The following is a 19,264-nucleotide window of genomic DNA, read 5'->3' on the forward strand; positions in this document are numbered from 1 at the left end:
CTGAATCTTAAGGGACCCTGATTTTGACGGCGGAATGCAATGATTGTTGTTCATGGATGTCAATCGCAGGCGAGCAGGCTGACCACTGAGCTAAAAGCACAGGGACACGCTTAGATTTGCCTGTCGTGAAGAAAAAACAGTTTTCAAAACAGATGATAGTTTTGCATTGTTGCTGCTCTGTTGAGTAAAATCTAGATTTTTTTCTCTCCCCAAACTGTTTTGAAGTTGAGTGGAGATCGTCTGAGTTTAACAAATGTGCAAAATAACACACTTTTATCCTAGGATGCATAAACAAAAGACTTTTTAGAAATACATTTTAATTTTTGCAAGGGAAGACAGCTGAGGAGACAATCATTGCAAATACGTTGATGTCAAATGTTACAGTATTCCAACTGGGGGAAATTCGACACGTTTTTCAAACTAAAGCTACAAACGTGGTAGTCTGGAAAGTATTCAGAGTAGATGTGGCTGGCTAGTAAACCTGCTGGAAAAATAGGACACAAAGTAACAGAAATAAAGTGACAATGAGCATCGAGCCTCTGCCTGAGCGTCTTGCGGCAGGGAATCGAACTCAAGTGGTGCTTTCACCACAAGGAAGTTTTGTAATTAAAGTTGATCTTCAGGAGATACTTCAGGTTTACTTGGGCTACGTCATACACAATGTATCTGTGAGGACTGTTAAGGAAAAAGCAGACATGTCACGTAGAAGCACAATTACAAGTGTCAGACATTGAAGACATTATACATTTTTACTGTCATGTTCACTATGTACTTTGGACCATGGGGAGAAAAAAACAAAACCACAGACCGCACTTTAGACATCTCAGCTTTCATCGCTTTCATTTTGTTGGAGATGAGTGCGTGTTACCACGTCAAACTCATTCATCAATCACAAATTTCTCATTTGAAACTGAACCAGTTGGGGGGGCAAATGCCCCCTGTCCCCCTCCCGCAGAAGTTGAAAAAGTTGTTGATGAAGAAGTTGAAGAAGTTTTTGAAGAAGATGTTAAAGAAGAACAAATAGAAGAAGAGTGTAGAAGAAGGAAGAGAAGAAGAAGAACAACAACAAGAAGAACAATAAGAAGAAGACAGTGTAAGAGAAGAAAGATAAGAAGTAGAACAAGAAGAAAAACGACAACAACAAGAAGTACAACAAGGAGGACAAGAAGAAGAAGAACAAGAAGAAAAACGACAAGAAGAAGGACAAGAAGAAGAAGAACAAGAAAAAGAAGCAGAAGAAGAACTAGAAGAATAATAAGAAGAAGAACGACAAGAACAAGGACAACAAGAAGAAGGAGGAGGACAAGAAGGGAGGACGACAAGAAGAAGAATGACAAGAAGAACGAGAAAAAGAAGAACAAAAAGAAGAAAAAGAAGAAGGATGAGAAAAAGAACTAGAAGAAGAAAAAGAAGGACAAGAATAAGAAGAACAAGCAGAAGAATGACAAGAAAAGGACAAGAAGAATAAGGAGTACAGAGGACAAGAAGAAGAACAACAAGAAGAAGAAGAACAACAACAAGAAGAAAAATGACAAGTAGAATAACTACAAGAAGAAGAAGAAGAGGACAAGAAGAAGAAGAACAAGAAAAAGAAGAAGGACAGGACAAGAAGTAGAACAACAAGAAAAAGTTCAAGAAGAAGAACTAGAAGAACGACAAGAAGGAGGACAAGAAGAAGTCAAGAAGAAGAAGGACAAGAAAAAGAAGAACAAGAAGAAGGACAAGAAAAAGAAGAACAAGAGGAAGGACAAGAAGAAGAACAAGAAACAGAAGAAAGACAAGAAGAAGAACTACAAGAAGAAGGACGAGAAGAACTAGAAAAAGAAAAAGAAGAAGGACAAGAATAAGAAGAACAAGCAGAAGAACGACAACAAGAATAAGGAGGACAAGAAGGGAGGAGGACAAGAAAAAGAAGGACAAGAAGATGAAAAACAAGAAGAAAAAGGACAAGAAGAAGAACAAGAAAAAGAAGAACATCAAGAAGAAGAAGGACAAGAAGAAGAACTAGCAGAAGAAAAAGAAGAAGAACAAGAAAAAGAAGAACATCAAGAAGAAGAAGGACAAGAAGAAGAACTAGCAGAAGAAAAAGAAGAAGAAGAACAAGATGACGAACAAGGAAAAAGTCAAGGGAAAAGTTGAAGAAATGGTGAAAAAGGAAAAGAAGACTGGGGGCACAGGTGGCCGTGGCCGACTTCCTTTCCCGCTCCCCCAATAGGACGTTTAGGTTTGCGGTCTGGCGGTGGAGGTCTGTGAGGAGGCGCGGCCGGCGGACCTGCAGCGAGGCGGGGCGCCCCGGGGGCCGGCTCCGAGATGGAGCTTCTTCCACTCCCGTCCTTGCACGCTACACCGCTACAACAAAGATGACGGGGAGAAGACACTGTTGAATAAGAGCGCCCACTAAACGGCACAACCTGAAGCAACTGTCAGAAAGCGACTTGCATATATGCAACATTTTGACTATTCAACCTCCATTGCATGTTATGTAGACCACAATGAAGTCTTTTACATTTAGAAAATAAAAATATCAACATGACCCCTTTAATGCGCTTTATAATCCGGATCACCCTATAGTCCGGAAAATAAGGTACATGTTTTTTTTCGTTTTGTTTTTCAGGCAGTTCTGAGTTGTGTGCAAAAGTAGACAGCAGGTGAACGTAACAAAGGATACTCGTTGTACAGTAGGCTTGTGTCGTCAATGTTGGTGTTGGTTCCTTTTCCCAGAGGCACGTGTACGCCGTCCAAAGTGGTAGTCGCGCTTGATTCGGGAGCAGTTCTACCCACACCTGCAAGAAAAGGAAAACCAGAGTCAACGTGAAGCAGGAATTACTGGGAGACAACATGCTCATTTCATACCTTTAACACTATGCTTGCCCTTTGGTAATTTAGTGATATGAGAGGCCTTTTTCAGCTCATGCCTAAAATTGAAAAAGGGAAAAAAATGCACCATCAGCATTAATTTATAAACCCCGTTTCCATATGAGTTGGGAAATAGTGTTAGATGTAAATATAAACAGAATACAATGATTTGCAAATCCTTTCCAACCCATATTCAGTTGAATATGCTACAAAGACAACATATTTGATGTTCAAACTGAAACATTTTTTATTTTGCAAATAATCATTAACTTTAGAATTTGATGCCAGCAACACGTGACAAAGAAGTTGGGAATGGTGGCAATAAATACTGATAAAGTTGAGGAATGCTCATCAAACACTTATTTGGAACATCCCACAGGTGTGCAGGCTAATTGGGAACAGGTAGGTGCCATGATTGGGTATAAAAACAGCTGCCCAAAAAATGCTCAATCTTTCACAAGAAAGGATGGGGCGAGGTACACCCCTTTGTCCACAACTGCGTGAGCAAATAGTCAAACAGTTTAAGAACAACGTTTCTCAAAGTGCAATTGCAAGAAATTTCGGGATTTCAACATCTACGGTCCATAATATCATTAAAAGGTTTAGAGAATCTGGAAAAATCACTCCACGTAAGCAGCATGGCTGGAAACCAACATTGAATGACCGTGACCTTCGATCCCTCAGACGGCACTGTATCAAAAACCGACAACAATCTCTAAAGGATATCACCACATGGGCTCAGGAACACTTCAGAAAACCACTGTCACTAAATACAATTTGTCGCAACATCTGTAAGTGCAAGTTAAAGCTCTACTATGCAAAACGAATGCCATTTATCAACAACATCCAGAAACGCCGCCGGCTTCTGTGGGCCTGAGATCATCTGAGATGGACTGATGCAACATGGAAAAGTGTTCTGTGGTCTGACAAGTCCACATTTCAAATTGTTTTTGGAAATATTTGACATCGTGTCATCCGGACCAAAGGGGAAGCGAACCATCCAGACTTATATCGACACAAAGTTCAAAAGCCAGCATGTGTGATGGTATGGGGGTGCATTAGTGCCCAGTGCATGGGTAACTTACACATCTGTGAAGGCACCATTAATGCCGAAAGGTACATACAGGTTTTGGAACAACATATGCTGCCATCTAAGTGCCGTCTTTTTCATGGACGCCCCTGCTTATTTCAGCAAGACTATGCCAAGCCACATTCAGCACGTGTTACAACAGCGTGGCTTCGTAAAAAAGAGTGCGGGTACTTTCCTGGCCCGCCTGCAGTCCAGACCTGTCTCCCATTGAAAATGTGTGGTGCATTATGAAGCGTAAAATACGACAGCGGAGACCCCGGACTGTTGAACGACTGAAGCTCTACATAAAACAAAAAGGGGAAACAATTCCACTGTCTAAGCTTCAACAATTAGTTTCCTCAGTTCCCAAACGTTTATTGAGTGTTGTTAAAAGAAAAGGTGATGTAACACAGTGGTGAACATGCCCTTTCCCAACTACTTTGGCAGGTGTTGCAGCCATGAAATTCTAGGTTAATTATTATTTGCAAAAAAGTTTGAACATCAAATATCTTGTCTTTGTAGTCCATTCAACTGAATATGGGTTGAAAAGGATTAGTAAATCATTGTATTCCGTTTATATTTACATCTAACACAATTTCCCTACTCACATGGAAACAGGGTTTGTAGGACGGAAAGAGTTTATTCAGGAATATGTCACTTACATGTTGCCGAGAGCCACTTCCGCCAACAGTAGAAGTCCCACTGGGTTGGACTGTGATGTGTGACAGTAGTTTGCACTCTTGGACACCATGTCGGCAAAGTACAAACCTTTGCCGAACATGTAGCCAGTCTATGAAAACACAAATATAGAAATGATACCTCCTGTGTTCAATGGCATATTTCAGCTGGTGGAGCAACATGGACTCACCACAGGCGCTTCTGGAGGGGCGATGCGGAGGCCCTGAGACAAGATGCCAGCGTAGTTGGTGGTACGAGAGCCGTGCCACAGCAGCTGGCGGTTGTGCAGCTCCTCGAAGGGGCGGAACCGCTGGCGCTCTCCCTCGCGACTGATTTTGAAAATCTACAATGACAGGTTGTACAAAGTATTAGGGCTGCACTGAAAACAAAAAAAGAGTTGGAATGCTAACACAGAAATGTATCATATCATGGGCGGTAAATTGATTAAAGTTAAAGACTTAGACTTCCTTTTTATTGTCATTGAAATTTGAACTTTACAGCACAGATAAGAACGAAATTTCGTTACATAAGTTCATGGTAGTGCAGGATAAAAAAAAGCAATAAGGTGCATCCATCCATCCATTTTCTACCGCTTATTCCCTTTTGGGGCCGCGGGGGGCGCTGGCGCCTATCTCAGCTACATTCGGGCGGAAGGCGGGGTACACCCTGGACAAGTCGCCACCTCATCGCAGGGCCAACACAGATAGACAGACAACATTCACACTCACATTCACACACTAGGGACCATTTTAGTGTTGCCAATCAACCTATCCCCAGGTGCATGTCTTTGGAGGTGGGAGGAAGCCGGAGTACCCGGAGGGAACCCACGCATTCACGGGGAGAACATGCAAACTCCACACAGAAAGGTCCCGAGCCTGGATTTGAACCCAGGACTGCAGGACCTTCGTATTGTGAGGCAGACGCACTAACCCCTCTGCCACCGTGAAGCCCGCAATAAGGTGCATATATAATTAAATAAATATATATAAATATTATATAAATATATATAAAATAAATAAATATATATAAATAAATAGATTGTTCCAATGTTTGTCACACACACACTAAGTGTGGCCAAATTATTCTCTGCATTTGACCCATCACCCTTGGTCACCCTCTGGGATGTGAGGGGAGCAGTGGGCAGCAGCAGTGGCCACGCCCGGGAATCATTTATGGTGATTTAACCCCCAATTCCAATGATGAGTGCCAAGCAAGGAGGAAATGGCTCCCATTTATATAGTCTTTGGTATGACTCGGCCGGGGTTCGAACTCACAACCTACCCATCTCAGGACGGACGCTCTAACCATTAAGCCCAAAAACTGAGTGTAAAATTTTTTTGTACAATCACAAAAAGAAAATTAGTTAATCATCATTTATTGACTTTTATAACTGGCAATATTGTGAGTTTATTCTCATAATATAATAATTTGCTCTTTAATGTTGTAAAATTTGGACTTTTCCTGTATGCAGTCATCCTTCCTTTATCGCTGTTAATTGGTTCCAGACAAAATAATTTCCACGAAGTAAGATTTATTAATTATGAATCGAATATTTTCATAGTTTGAGCTTAAAAAAAATGTTTACGACCTTCTAAATTCCTTTTTTTTTAACATCATGAGATCTCTTGACATCTTTTAGTCACCTTTACACTCTTTTAATAAAATATATTAATGCTTCCTGATGCTGAGCCAATCAGTGGCCACGATACTGAAAATCGTGATCGGAATAGTTTGGTCTCATATCGTGGCAAATATTACTGCAGTATTGATATTTTTGAGTTGATGTCTCCATTTAATACCTAATGCTTGCTAAATATTTTTTTCCCACATACAATAAGTTTATTTCCGTACAATTACCATTTTCTCCTATATTTGTTTGACTTTATTCTGATAAATTATTTTTTAAACTCGTCTTCTTTTTTGAGCAATTCATAGTTTCTTGTATTATATAGCTTGGGACGGCGTGGCGCCGTGGAAGAGCGGCCGTGCGCAACCCGAGGGGCCCTGGTTCAAATCCCACCTAGTACCAACCTCGTCACGTCCGTTGTGTCCTGAGCAAGACACTTCACCCTTGCTCCTGATGGGTGCTGGTTGGCGCCTTGCATGGCAGCTCCCTCCATCAGTGTGTGAATGTGTGTGTGAATGGGTAAATGTGGAAGTAGTGTCAAAGCGCTTTGAGTACCTTGAAGGTAGAAAAGCGCTATACCAGTACAACCCATTTATCATTTAGCTTACAACATTTTTCTCATACAATTATGTTATTTTTAGTAACTTGTATCTTTTCTACTAATATCACAACTAGAGATGTCCGATAATATCAGACTGCCGATATTATCAGCCGATTAATGCTTTAAAATGTGATATCGGAAATTATCGTTATCGGTTTCAGAAAGTAAAGTTTATGACTTTTTAAAACGCCGCTGTACAGAGTGGTACACGGACGTAGGGACAAGTACAGAGCAGTTGCGTCTCCCAGTCATACTTGCCAACCTTCCCGATTTTCAGTGCCCCTCCCGAAAATCTACCGGAGCAACTATTCTCCCAAATTTCCCCCGATTTCCACCCTGACAACAATATCAGGTCATGCCTTAAAGGCATTGCCCTTGAATGTCGGCCCAATCGCATAATATCTCCGGCTTTTCCCACACATAAGTGAATGCAATGCTTACTTGGTCAACAGCCATACAGGTCACACTGAGGGTGGCCGTATAAACAACTTTAACACCGTTACAAATATGCGCCACACTGTGAACCCACACCAAACAAAAATGACAAACAAGAACATCCACACCGTAACACAACATAAACACCCAAAATCCCTTGCAGCACTAACTCTTCCAGGACGCTACAATATACACCCAAACACAACAGAAAAAATACCCAGAACCCCTTGCAGCACTAACTCTTCTGGGATGCAACCCTGCCCACCTCAACCTCCTCATGCTCTCTCAGGGAGAGCGTGTCCCAAATTCCATGCTGTTCTTTTGAGGCATGTTAAAATAAATAATGCACTTTGTGACTTCAATAATAAATATGGCAGTGCCATGTTGGAATTTTTTTCCCATAACTTGAGTTGATTTATTTTGTAAAACTTTGTTACATTGTTTAATGCATCCAGCAGGGCATCACAACAAAATGAGGCATAATACTGTGTTTATTCCACGACTGTATATATCGGTATCGGTTGATATCGGAATTGGTAATTAAGAGTTGGACAATATCGTAATATGGGCAAAAAAGCTATTATCGGACATCTCTAATCACAAACTTATCCCTGTAAAATTACAACTTTTTTCCTCAGTTTGATTGAAGTCACAAAGTGCATTTTTTTTTTTAACATGCCTCAAAAGAACAGCTTGGAATTTGGGACATGCTCTCCCTGAAAGAGCATGAGGACGTTGAGGTGGGCAGAGTTGAGTTGGGGGGTCAGCGGGGGTGTATACTGTAGCGTCCCGGAAGAGTTAGTGCTGCAAGGGTTTCTGGGTATTTGTTATGTTGTGTTACGGTGCGGATGTTCTCCCACATATTTGTAAAAGTGTTAAAGTTGTTTATACGGCCACCCTCAGTGTGACCTGTATGGCTGTTGCCCAAGTATGCCTTGCATTCACTTGTGTGTGTGAAAAGCCGTAGGTATTATGCGATTGGGCCGGCACACAAAGGCAGTGCCTTTAAGGCACGTCCCCAATATTGTTGTCTGGGTGGAAATCGGGAGAATGGTTACCTTGAGAGATTTTCGGGAGGGGCACTGAAATTCGGGAGTCTACCGGGAAAATGGGGAGGGTTGGCAAGTATGACTGGGAGACGCTACTGCTCCGTACTTCTCCCTACGTCCGTGTACCACTCCGTACACCGGCATTTTAAAAAGTCATACATTTTACTTTTTGAATGCGATACCGATAAAATGACTACAGTTTTCTTGAAGTATTGTAACTTTTTTCTTTAAACTAAGACTACATTTCATACCAAGGCTATATTAACACAACATTACTTTGCGCTAAAGTAAAGGTGACGAGGTCTGATTGAAGCATTTGAAGCAAACTTACATCTTCTATTTCCAGTGTATAGGTGTTGTGCGTGGCAGCGTGGGTATTCTTCACATATTGCATAATGATCTCCGCCTCCTCTGTGGACTTGTCCACGACCTGGTGCGCAAAAAAAAAAAGTTTATTAACACACAACATCTGAAAACGAACCCAAAGTGATGGCGTGGTCCTGACCTCCATCTTAGTTTTGAGTTTCTCATAATTGATGTCGATTGGATCGCTCTCATTGTCCTGGGCCCCTCCTCTTAGCAGACTGTAAGCCACTTCAATGTCCAACAGGTTGTCCAGCATCTGAACTTTAGCCTGGACAGTGATGAATACATGTACCTTTAAGTCCTGCATGGGGTTCATAAATCCAAACATGAGGAGACTGGAAAATCCTGTGCCCATACTTGAATAAATTCCAGGTTGTTGAGCAGTGGGGGTTTCTTCATGCCAAAGTCGTGAGGTATCAGGGTGTAGAAGCGATTGGAGAGATCCAAGATCTTGGCTTCGGATGCACAATCCGATACAGCCTGACAAAGAAAGGGGATTATCATCTTAAACAGCTTGAGAGTTGGTTTTAACATAAAAAAATCGAACACATTCGAGGTCAACTGACCTGCTGAACGTCAGTGAGGAGAGCATAAGCGCTCTGAATTTGCCTTTTACTCAGTTTTCCCAGAGGCATCTTCTGGAGGTCAATCTGGAAGCGGGACACAGAATAGAGCTTCACAAATGCACACAAAGAAGCAGGAAGAGCTAAATTGTTATGAGACTGTAGGGTTGTCATGATACCAGGAGTCAATCAATCAATCAATCAATGTTCATTTATATAGCCCTAAATCACTAGTTTCTCAAAGGGCTGCACAAACCACTACGACATCCTCGGTAGGCCCACATAAGGGAAACTCACACCCAGTGGGACGTCGGTGACAATGATGACCCAGTGGGTCGATACTGATACCAGTGAATTTCAATGATTTTCAATACCTATCCAATACCACGATAAATAAAACTAACAGAACGAATGCACTTTTAAATTCATTATTTTAAACTGTCAAGTATCGCTGGGCGATATATTGAACATACTCGGGTTTGTCTCTGTGCGATATAGGAAATGACTGCAATGTGATATTCCGGTATACATTCTCACGCGGTTGCTTTTAGCTGCGGGCATTACACTACACTGTTTCTTGTCTCTCCTTCTCACAGAGACATAAAACAAGCGCACCTTCTTACATACGTCACATACTGTCGCAACGTCATTCGCCCTCGCGGAGCAGAGAGGTGGCGACATGTGTGGTAACAAATGAAGGAAGAATTAATTCCCCAGAAAAACAGCATGGAGTCCATCATCTGGCTGTGGTTTGGTTTCAAGTGGGAATACGGTATTTCCTTGAATTGCTGCTGGGTATATAGTATGCGCCTGTCTTGAATTACTGCCAGGTCAAACTCGCTTCGCAAAATAATTAGCGCATGCTTAGTATTACCGCCTGGTCAAACTCGTGACGTCACGAGTGACACTTCCCCTGTCATCATTTTCAAAATGGAGGAGGCTGATTTAAATACCGGTAATTTGAAATAGCATAAAGGGAAGAAGATTAAGAGCTATTCAGTAGGATTTAAGGTCCAAGCTATTGAATACCGGTATGCTAAAAGAACAGTAAGCAGCTATGTTTTATTAATATACCGTAGCTGCGTGTGTCAAATATGAGTCATTAAATGACTCCCGCCTCCTGGTGGTAGAGGGCGCTAGTGATCCTTCGGCTGCAGAAGAAGTGACAAAGAGTGCTGGGAACGGATATGACGCGGGGGTGCACGACGGACCTTTTAGGATGTAACACCACTACTCCTATGGTGGCCATGTAAACATCCGGGCTGAAATAAAGCATGTTCCAGTCCTAAATAGCCAGTGTATTATTTATACAATAACACTTTATGGTGGCAGCGGTGGGATTAAGAGATCGGGAGGGGGAGTTGACCGAGGATAATGCTGTCATCGCCCGCACGTGAGGAGCCAAGCTAACTGATAGCAGCGGTCTGATAGCAGTTTTCTAAACTGGACTGGTTTTCTAAACTGGGAAGAAGATTAAGAGCTATTCAGTAGGATTTAAGGTCCAAGCTATTGAATTTGCTAAAAAGAACAGTAAGCAGCTGTGTTTTATTAATATACCGTAGCTGCGTGTGTCAAATATGAGTCATTAAATGACACCCGCCTCCTGGTGGTAGAGGGCGCTAGTGATCCTTCTTGCGACTACTCGGCTGCAGAAGAAGTGACAACAAGCAGCGAGAGTGAGCAGCGATCGTTTATTTTTTCCTCTCGCTTGCACTTTTAACATGGAGGATTACATATCTAAAATAAAACAGTTTCCAAACTGGACTTTCAATCGAAGCAGGAGGTAATAAAGGAAGATCTCCATCGAGACAGAGAGACTTTTAAAACTAAATAAAGATAAGGAAGACTTCTGTAAACAAGTTATTGATGCTTTTGATCAGAAGGAGCTGCGCATGGACTTTATTTATAAGTAAAGTTAAGACCATAATAACGTTTTTTTTAATTAAATGTGCTTTTCATGATAGTATCCTTACATCACACTGAAACTTTTACCGCATGCCTTTGGTAAACGCCGGAGTGAGAAGAGGTTTTAAATGAATTAGCGCCCCGGAGGCAATTCAAGGAAATACGGTATGTTTTACAAGTATGCGGCAAAAGCGTTGCTGCAAAAAGTAGCAGCACTGCTAAGGTTTAGCATCATTTGAAAAGTCACCCGCTAGGGAATGAAGAGTGCTTGAAACTCCGCATGTCAACATCTCCGGCCAGTGCCACACCAACAAAATGCCGAAGCAACCATTTCCAGATCAACACCGTATGAAAAAAATAGTCAACAACAGAAAGAGATAACGTCCGCAGGAACCTACCACATAGCGAAGGACATACACTATTTGATTTCCTATTATGCAGCTCATTTTTATTGGACACTTATTGAAATATCTTGTGTAACATCATGCACTTTATATGTTTTAAACTATTGTAGTGGCATTCTGTACAAAAAGTGCACTTGAATTTAGTGTTGTTTTGATATGTCATCTTAGTGACATCATGCACAAAAGTGCACTCGTAGCTTGTTTTAAAATGTCTCTGATAATCTTGCACTTTCTGTTTTGGAAATGACATGAATGTTTGTGCCACTGCTTAATAACTGTTTAATAAATACACTTTGTTGTGATTTCCCTCTCTGCATGAAAGTTTAAAAGTAGCATATATTAATGCAGTATGAAGAAGAATGTTTTAATGTAGACACATAGAATCATCATACTGCTGTGATTATATGCATCAAGTGTTCATTCAAGGCTAAGGCCAAATATCCAGACATATATGGTGTATCGTGACATGGCCTAAAAATATCGGCCATATCGCCCAGCCCCTACTGTCAAGTATTTAAAATTACTGTGCTTCAACATCTTTTGCCAAGGGGTAACTGTACTTAAACTTGGGACTTTTAAAATATTTTACATTTAGTAATACACCACACAAACTGCATTTGTTTGGTTTCCTTTGCTATTTTTTTATAATCGTTATTTTATACACTCATATTAGGGTTTTTTTGACCCTGTGAAAGAATCGTCTTGAGTTTTTGAAAAGAGCGCTGTATGTTTTATTAACATGCATTAAAAATAAAACAGTAGTGAGACAGCACAGTCTCCCAGCATATCAAAACAAAGATTCTGTGCTTATATATGTTCATAAATAACAGTCATGAACTATTTTACATAAGAAAGGACAGCAGTGGCATGGAGCCATCAAGTACAAAAACACAATACTGTTAACATTCTCTATTCAACGTGTTATTTGTTATGAAATAGCATAAAAAAGGCAAAAAAAATATTGAAACACATATCTTAGTGTTTTTATTCAGAATCAACATTTCTGCTTTTTTCATTACATTATGCCTCTTTGCTCTGTTTTTCCATTTTTAATGTTCTTTGTTTGTTCACTTTTTTTTTTTTACAATGTGGCAAGGGCACTTAAAAAGAGCTGCATTCAGCAAATTAGCCAATAAATGCATGACTTAAGACACACTCACTCTGTCACTTCCTCCTTATGTTTATGCGTACATCCATAAACTGATCTCTTTTACCACGTCTTTCTCTGGCAAAGCAGATGTGTTGTGAAGCGATTATATTTACTTTTTCATAGCAAGGGAGAAATGTAAGCACCAAATCCGTGTTTGTGGATGGCCTACACAAATAAGCAAATCAATGCATTTTTTTTTGTGTTGTATCATGATTTTTTCCTTACATTTAAAACACTCTTTGGTCAAAATGTTAGATTTAAAGCCACTTTCTGACTGTCTCCTCAGAATGAGCCCTTTTGTGGGTGGTCTTATTTATGTGCGGAAGCCCTCCTCCTGGTCAAGCCCATTTTGACCGGGTCTCCACCCCGTCAGCCATGTTGTAGTTTTTAGCCCTATTATCTACTGAGAGAGAGTTTGACCTGGACGCTACTTTTTAATACGAATGGAAGAGGATTTTTGCATACATGTGCATGTTCGAGCCAGTTTGCCCGACGAGAGGATAGAGAAAAAGAAAGAGCTTAATGACTACAACTGTGAAGTGTAGTGAATTATATCTATATAGCGCTTTTCTCTAGTGACTCAAAGCGCTTTACATAGTGAAACCCAATATCTAAGTTACATTTAAACCAGTGTGGGTGGCACTGGGAGCAGGTGGGTAAAGTGTCTTGCCCAAGGACACAACGGCAGTGAAGCTGGGATTGAACCTGGAATCCTCAAGTTGCTGGCACGGCCACTCTACCAACCGAGCTATACCGCCCCAACTGAATAAAAATGGCGAACTCGTGCAAAGTTCTTTGGATAAACCTTAACCATATATGGAGATATCCTCTAAGGCAAAATACGCCACTAAAGTTTCAAATTCCAAAGGGCTAATTTGAAAAGAGGAAAAAGTGTTTTATTGATATCTCGGCCATGCTTCCATGGATTTTATTGAAATGTTTGTGAGGATCCCAAATACCGTATTTTTCGGATTATAAATCGCACCTGCCGAATTAGGTCGGACTAGAGCATGGGTGTCAAACTCTGGCCCCGTGTAATTTAATTTGGCCCTTGAAGCAATATCAAATGAACATTACAGCTGGCCCACCGTAATTACACAGCAGCGGTGCCGCTGTAACACCGCAATTTCTCACACTTGCCAATCCTCCCGAAGTTCAGTGCCCCTCCCGAAAATCTTCCGGGGCAAGCATTCTCCCGATTTCCACCCGGACAACAATATTGAGGGCGTGCCTTAAAGGCACTGTCTTTAGCATTCTCTACAACCTCTCGTCACGTCCGCATTTCCTCCAAACAAACAGCGTGCAGGCCCACACGCATAATATATGCGGCTATTACACACACATAGGTGAATGCAAGGCATACTTGGTCAACAGCCATACAGGTCACACTGAGGGTGGCCGTATAAACAACTTTAACACTGTTACAAATATGCGCCACACTGTGAACCCACACCAAACAAGAATGACAAACACATTTCGGGAGAACATCTGCACTGTAACATAACATAAACACACCAGAACAAATACCCAGAAACCCTTGCAGCACTAACTCTTTCGGGACGCTACAATATATTTTGATATTTACCTCAGAAGGCTGCAAATAGAAAAGAGGCATTAAATTTGTATTTAAATTTTATTTGATATGCCATTGATATTTTTTAATTATTATTATTATTATTTGAAACTCGATTCTGCATGTCACTATAAAGTTATATAAGCCTTGCTTGTTCAATGTGCAATGCAAAACTTGTTTGGGTCCCTATTAAAAGGTTAATTTGTTCAACCTTGGTCCGCGGCTTTGTTCCATTTTAAATTTTGGCCCACTCTCTATTTGAGTTTGACACCCCTGGACTAGAGTATAAGTCGCATTTTTGGGGGGAAATTTATTTGATAAAATTCAACAGCAAAAATAGACATTTGAAAGGCAATTTAAAATAAATAAAGAATAGTGAACAACAGGCTGAATAGGTTTACATGATATGAGGCATAAATACTAATTCAAATAACTATAAAATATAGAACATGCTATAACTTTACCAAACAATCTGTCACTCCTAATCGCTAAATCCCATGAAATCTTATACGTCTAGTCACTTATGTGAATGAGATAAAAAATATTATTTGATATTTTACAGTGATGTGTTAATAATGTCACACATAAGTCGCTCCTGAGTATGAGTCGCACCCCCGGCCAAACTATGAAAAAAAAACTGCGAAATATAGACCCAAAAATACGGTAACTATGAACAATAAAACACTGAATATTGACAACATATGAACGTCACACCCCCGCTCGATCACCGTATTTTACAATCAAGCGAAACGCAACAAAAATGCAACAAACAGCAAATAATGAACGTGAAGGGTAAAAAAAAAAAATCTACAATCTGATACATCACTAAGCTTTAGAATTTTGTTGTAAAAATGTCCTTATGCGTCTGTCCCTGACACCCACATTTCAGGCTGACAATCTGTGGAAACGCTCCCCACCCACACTGCTTGGTGCCTCTTCTGAAATGCTGTGACTTAGATTACCGTAGTACATACTCCGAACTTTCTTTCTGCTGCTCGATTGCCGTTTTCTGCTGCATATTTCACTACTTCCAGCTTGTAACCTGCAGTATATGATTTCCTTTTCGGTGCCATTTTTGTTCAGCCCTTCTCAGTTTTTAGAAGCTACCGCCAATGTTTTCATAGGTCTGGAAGTAGTAGCATGTACTTCTGCCATGACCCGCCCCCGCTAAATTTTTATTGGTTGACGTGTGTGTGACGATTGCTGATATACGCCTAGTCTCTTACGTGAATAAGATAAATAATATTATTTGATATTTTACGGTAATGTGTTAATAATTTCACACATAAATCGCTCCAGAGTATAAATCGCACCCCCGGGCCAAACTATGAAAAAAACTGCGATTTATAATCCGAAAAATAAAGTAAACAAAAACAGTTGCCAAAAAGGAAGAAAAGTTGGTTTTGCTTTTTGACTTTGCATGTTGTTTTTGACTTGGTATCGAAGTATCAATACTTTTGACAACCCCACAGCAGTGGTTCTCAACCCTTTTTCAGTGATGTACCCCCCTGTGAACATTTTTTTAATTCAAGTACCCCCTAATCAGAGCAAAGCATTTTTCCATCCCATCCATTTTCTACCGCTTATTCCCTTTTGGGGTCGCGGGGGGCGCTGGCGCCTATCTCAGCTACAATCGGGCGGAAGGCGGGGTACACCCTGGACAAGTCGCCACCTCATCGCAGGGCCAACACAGATAGACAGACAACATTCACACTCACATTCACACACTAGGGCCAATTTAGTGTTGCCAATCAACCTATCCCCAGGTGCATGTCTTTGGAAGTGGGAGGAAGCCGGAGTACCCGGAGGGAACCCACACATTCACGGGGAGAATATGCAAACTCCACACAGGAAGATCCCGAGCCTGGATTTGAACCCAGGACTGCAGGAACTTCGTATTGTGAGGCAGACGCACTAACCCCTCTTCCACCGTGAAGCCCGCAAAGCATTTTTGGTTGAACAAAATGATAAAGAAGTAAAATACAGCACTATTTCATCAGTTTCTGATGTATTAAATTGTATAACAGTGCAAAATATTGCACATTTGCAGTGGTCTTTTTTGAACTATTTGGAAAAAAAGATATAAAAATAAATAAAATAAACAAGTGATTCAATTACAAATAAAGATTTCTATAACTTAAAGTGCCCTCTTTGGGGATTCTAATAGAGATCCTTCTGGATTCATGAACTTAATTCTAAACAATTCTTCACAAAAAAGAAATCTTTAACATCAATATTTATAGAACATGTCCACAAAAAATCTAGCTGTCAACAATGAATTGTTGTATTCATTGTTGTATTTTTTTTTCACAGTTTATGAACTTACATTCATATTTTGTTGAAGTATTATTCAATAAATATATTTATAAAGGATTTTTGATTTGTTGCTATTTTTAGAATATTTTTTAAAAAATCTCACGTACCCCTTGGCATACCTTCAAGTACCCCCAGGGGGTACACGTACCCCATTTGAGAACCACTGCCCTATAAGACTGCAGTCCACAAAGTAAAGCCTTATCTGTGCAAGTACCTCAAACTCAACCATGGCCTTCTTCATGCTCTCCACATCAAAGATCATTTTGATGAGATCCTGGACAGGTTTGTCCAGTTTGGACTTGGTGCCAGCGGTGGCCGTCAGTCTCTTCACAGCTTCTTCGTCCTGATCAGAAACACAGAGTCCAGTCACACCATGCAAAGATATTGGCTTCCAACGTGTCCATACCTGTCCGTAGTCAATCTCCAGCGGGTAGAACTTATTAGGGCATTTGGTGAAGTCCGAGCAGCCCCATTCGTTGCCGGTCTTTTCTCTGTAAACGGACTTGAAGTTGCTCTGGGCAGAGTGCTGGTCTGCAAATTTATCCAGCTTGTTGCCGCCGATGGTGGTGCCCACTCTGCCCCAGGAGCGGAACACCCAGTACCTGCACATCGAGGACAACTGTGGAAGCCGTTCGTTGCGCTGACTACGCCATGGCAAGGAAACCAACACACCTATTCTGTACGTCGTCTTCAAGCAGCTGCAGTTTGTAGTAAGAGTTGGTTCCCCGGACGATGTCCACGAGACCCAAAGTGGCGCTGTACATTTTGCCATTCTGTTCCAACACGTGAGCGCTGTTCTCCAGACCTAACAGATCCATGTGCTCAATAAGTCAAGTTCAGCGAGGAGATCATCACTGTGCTGTTTGAGCTCAATGTGAATACCTGAGTCTGGATCCACAGCAGCACCACCTTTGACTGTCAGTTTCATCTTCTTTTCTTTGCTACCACCTGCAAGAGTGACCATGCGTTTCAATTAGAGATGTCCGACACTGGCTTTTTTGCCTAATTTCCGATTTTGTCCAACTCTTATTGGATTGTCCCATATCAACCGATACCGATATATACAGTCGTGAATGAACACATTATTATGCCAAATTTTTTTGTGATGCCCCACTGGATGCATTAAACAATGTAACAAGGTTTTACAAAACAAATAAACTCAAGTTATGGAAAAAAATGCCAACATGGCACTGCCATATTTATTATTGAAGTCACAAAGTGCATTATTTTTTTAACATGCTTCAAAACAGCAGCTTAGAATTTGGGACATGCTCTCCCTTAGATTGCATGAGGAGGTTGAGGTGGGGTGGGGTGTATATTGTAGCGCCCCGGAAGAGTTAGTGCTGCAAGGGTTCTGGGTATTTGGTCTATTATGTTTATGTTGTGTTACGGTGTGGACATTCTCCCAAAATGTGTTTGTCATTCTTGTTTGGTGTGGGCTCACAGTGTGGCGCATATTTGTAACAGTGTTAAAGTTGTTTATATGGCCACCCTCAGTGTGACATGTGTGGCTATTGACCAAGTATGCCTTGCATTCACTTGTGGGTGTGAAAAGCCGTAGATATGTGATTGGGCTGGCACGCAAAGGCAGTGCCTTTAAGGTTTATTGGCGCTCCGTAATTCTCCCTACATCCGTGTACCACTCCGTACAGCAGCGTTTTAAAAAGTCATAAATTTTACTTTTTGAAACAGATACCGATAATTTCCTATATTACATTTTAAAGCATTTATCGGCCGATAATATCGGCAGTCCGATATGATCGGTCATCTCTAATTTTAATACAACGCTACAGACCACCACAATGTATCGCACCAGGCATCCTTAAATACTTGGCAACACTGTATATGATATTGTATTTGCACAACAAGTTGTTAATGGCAAATGGATCCAATCTAACGACTGGTGGCACAGTGGAACCGCAATTTACGAATCACTTTCATTTAGATCGAGCCAGATAGACTGAGGCTAAGTGGAAAGGTGTTCTATGGTCTGACAAGCCCACATTTCAACTTTTTTTTTGAAACTGTGGACGTCGTGTCCTCCAGATCAAAGAGGGAAAAAAAACGTCAGGATTGTAATAGGCGCAAAGTTCAAAAGCCAGCATGTGTGATTGTATGGGGGTGTTTTAGTACCCAAGGCATGGGTAACTTACACATCTGCGAAAGCACCATTAATGCTGAATGGTACATACAGGTTTTGGAGCAACATATGTTGTCATCTAAGCAATGTTATCATGGACGCCCCTGCTTATTTCAGCAAGACAATTCATAGTAGCCACCGGCCAATCACGATCCGGGACTGTGCAATCAGTGGTTACATGCCAACTGGACAATATTTACCATAGTTATCTACATATTCAATCCAAAATAAAAAAGCCTGCACAGCATAGGAGGTAGGAAATACTGACCCCCCCCCCCTCAGCACATTGGGAATCAGCATTAGTCTTCTTTAGTCAGTATCACTAGTCAGTTTAATACTTTTTATTGTCTCGTTTTTTACATTGCCTCTAGTATTTTGCATATTGTGTATATTGTGTTGTTTCTGCATATGTGTGGTTTCTTCTTTTTTTTTTTAATGCAAAGCACCTCACGGAAGCAACCTAAATTTCGTTGGACCTGTACCTGTACATGCACAATGACAATAATAGTTAATTCATTCATAGTAAAAGAGT

General features: G+C 40.9%; 1 protein-coding gene across 1 annotated transcript in view; it reads right to left on the reverse strand.

Annotated features, from left to right (window-relative positions):
* Positions 1–300: 300 nt before the first annotated feature.
* Positions 301–19,264, reverse strand: part of parp1 (poly (ADP-ribose) polymerase 1) — a 34,050-nt gene continuing 15,086 nt past the window's right edge. Inside the window, exons 11-23 of the mRNA XM_061885764.1 lie at positions 17,475–17,540; positions 17,265–17,397; positions 16,999–17,194; positions 16,807–16,935; positions 9,248–9,331; positions 9,039–9,161; positions 8,821–8,949; positions 8,647–8,745; positions 4,794–4,946; positions 4,588–4,715; positions 2,854–2,915; positions 2,669–2,783; positions 301–666 (exon numbers count right to left, since the gene is read on the reverse strand). Coding sequence (XP_061741748.1) covers positions 585–666; positions 2,669–2,783; positions 2,854–2,915; positions 4,588–4,715; positions 4,794–4,946; positions 8,647–8,745; positions 8,821–8,949; positions 9,039–9,161; positions 9,248–9,331; positions 16,807–16,935; positions 16,999–17,194; positions 17,265–17,397; positions 17,475–17,540 — 1,499 coding nt within the window. The 3' untranslated portion in view covers positions 301–584. The remainder of the gene's footprint in view (positions 667–2,668; positions 2,784–2,853; positions 2,916–4,587; positions 4,716–4,793; positions 4,947–8,646; positions 8,746–8,820; positions 8,950–9,038; positions 9,162–9,247; positions 9,332–16,806; positions 16,936–16,998; positions 17,195–17,264; positions 17,398–17,474; positions 17,541–19,264) is intronic.

Source organism: Nerophis ophidion, linkage group LG24 (assembly GCF_033978795.1).
Source record: "Nerophis ophidion isolate RoL-2023_Sa linkage group LG24, RoL_Noph_v1.0, whole genome shotgun sequence".
In the NCBI taxonomy this organism is placed as follows: domain Eukaryota; kingdom Metazoa; phylum Chordata; class Actinopteri; order Syngnathiformes; family Syngnathidae; genus Nerophis; species Nerophis ophidion.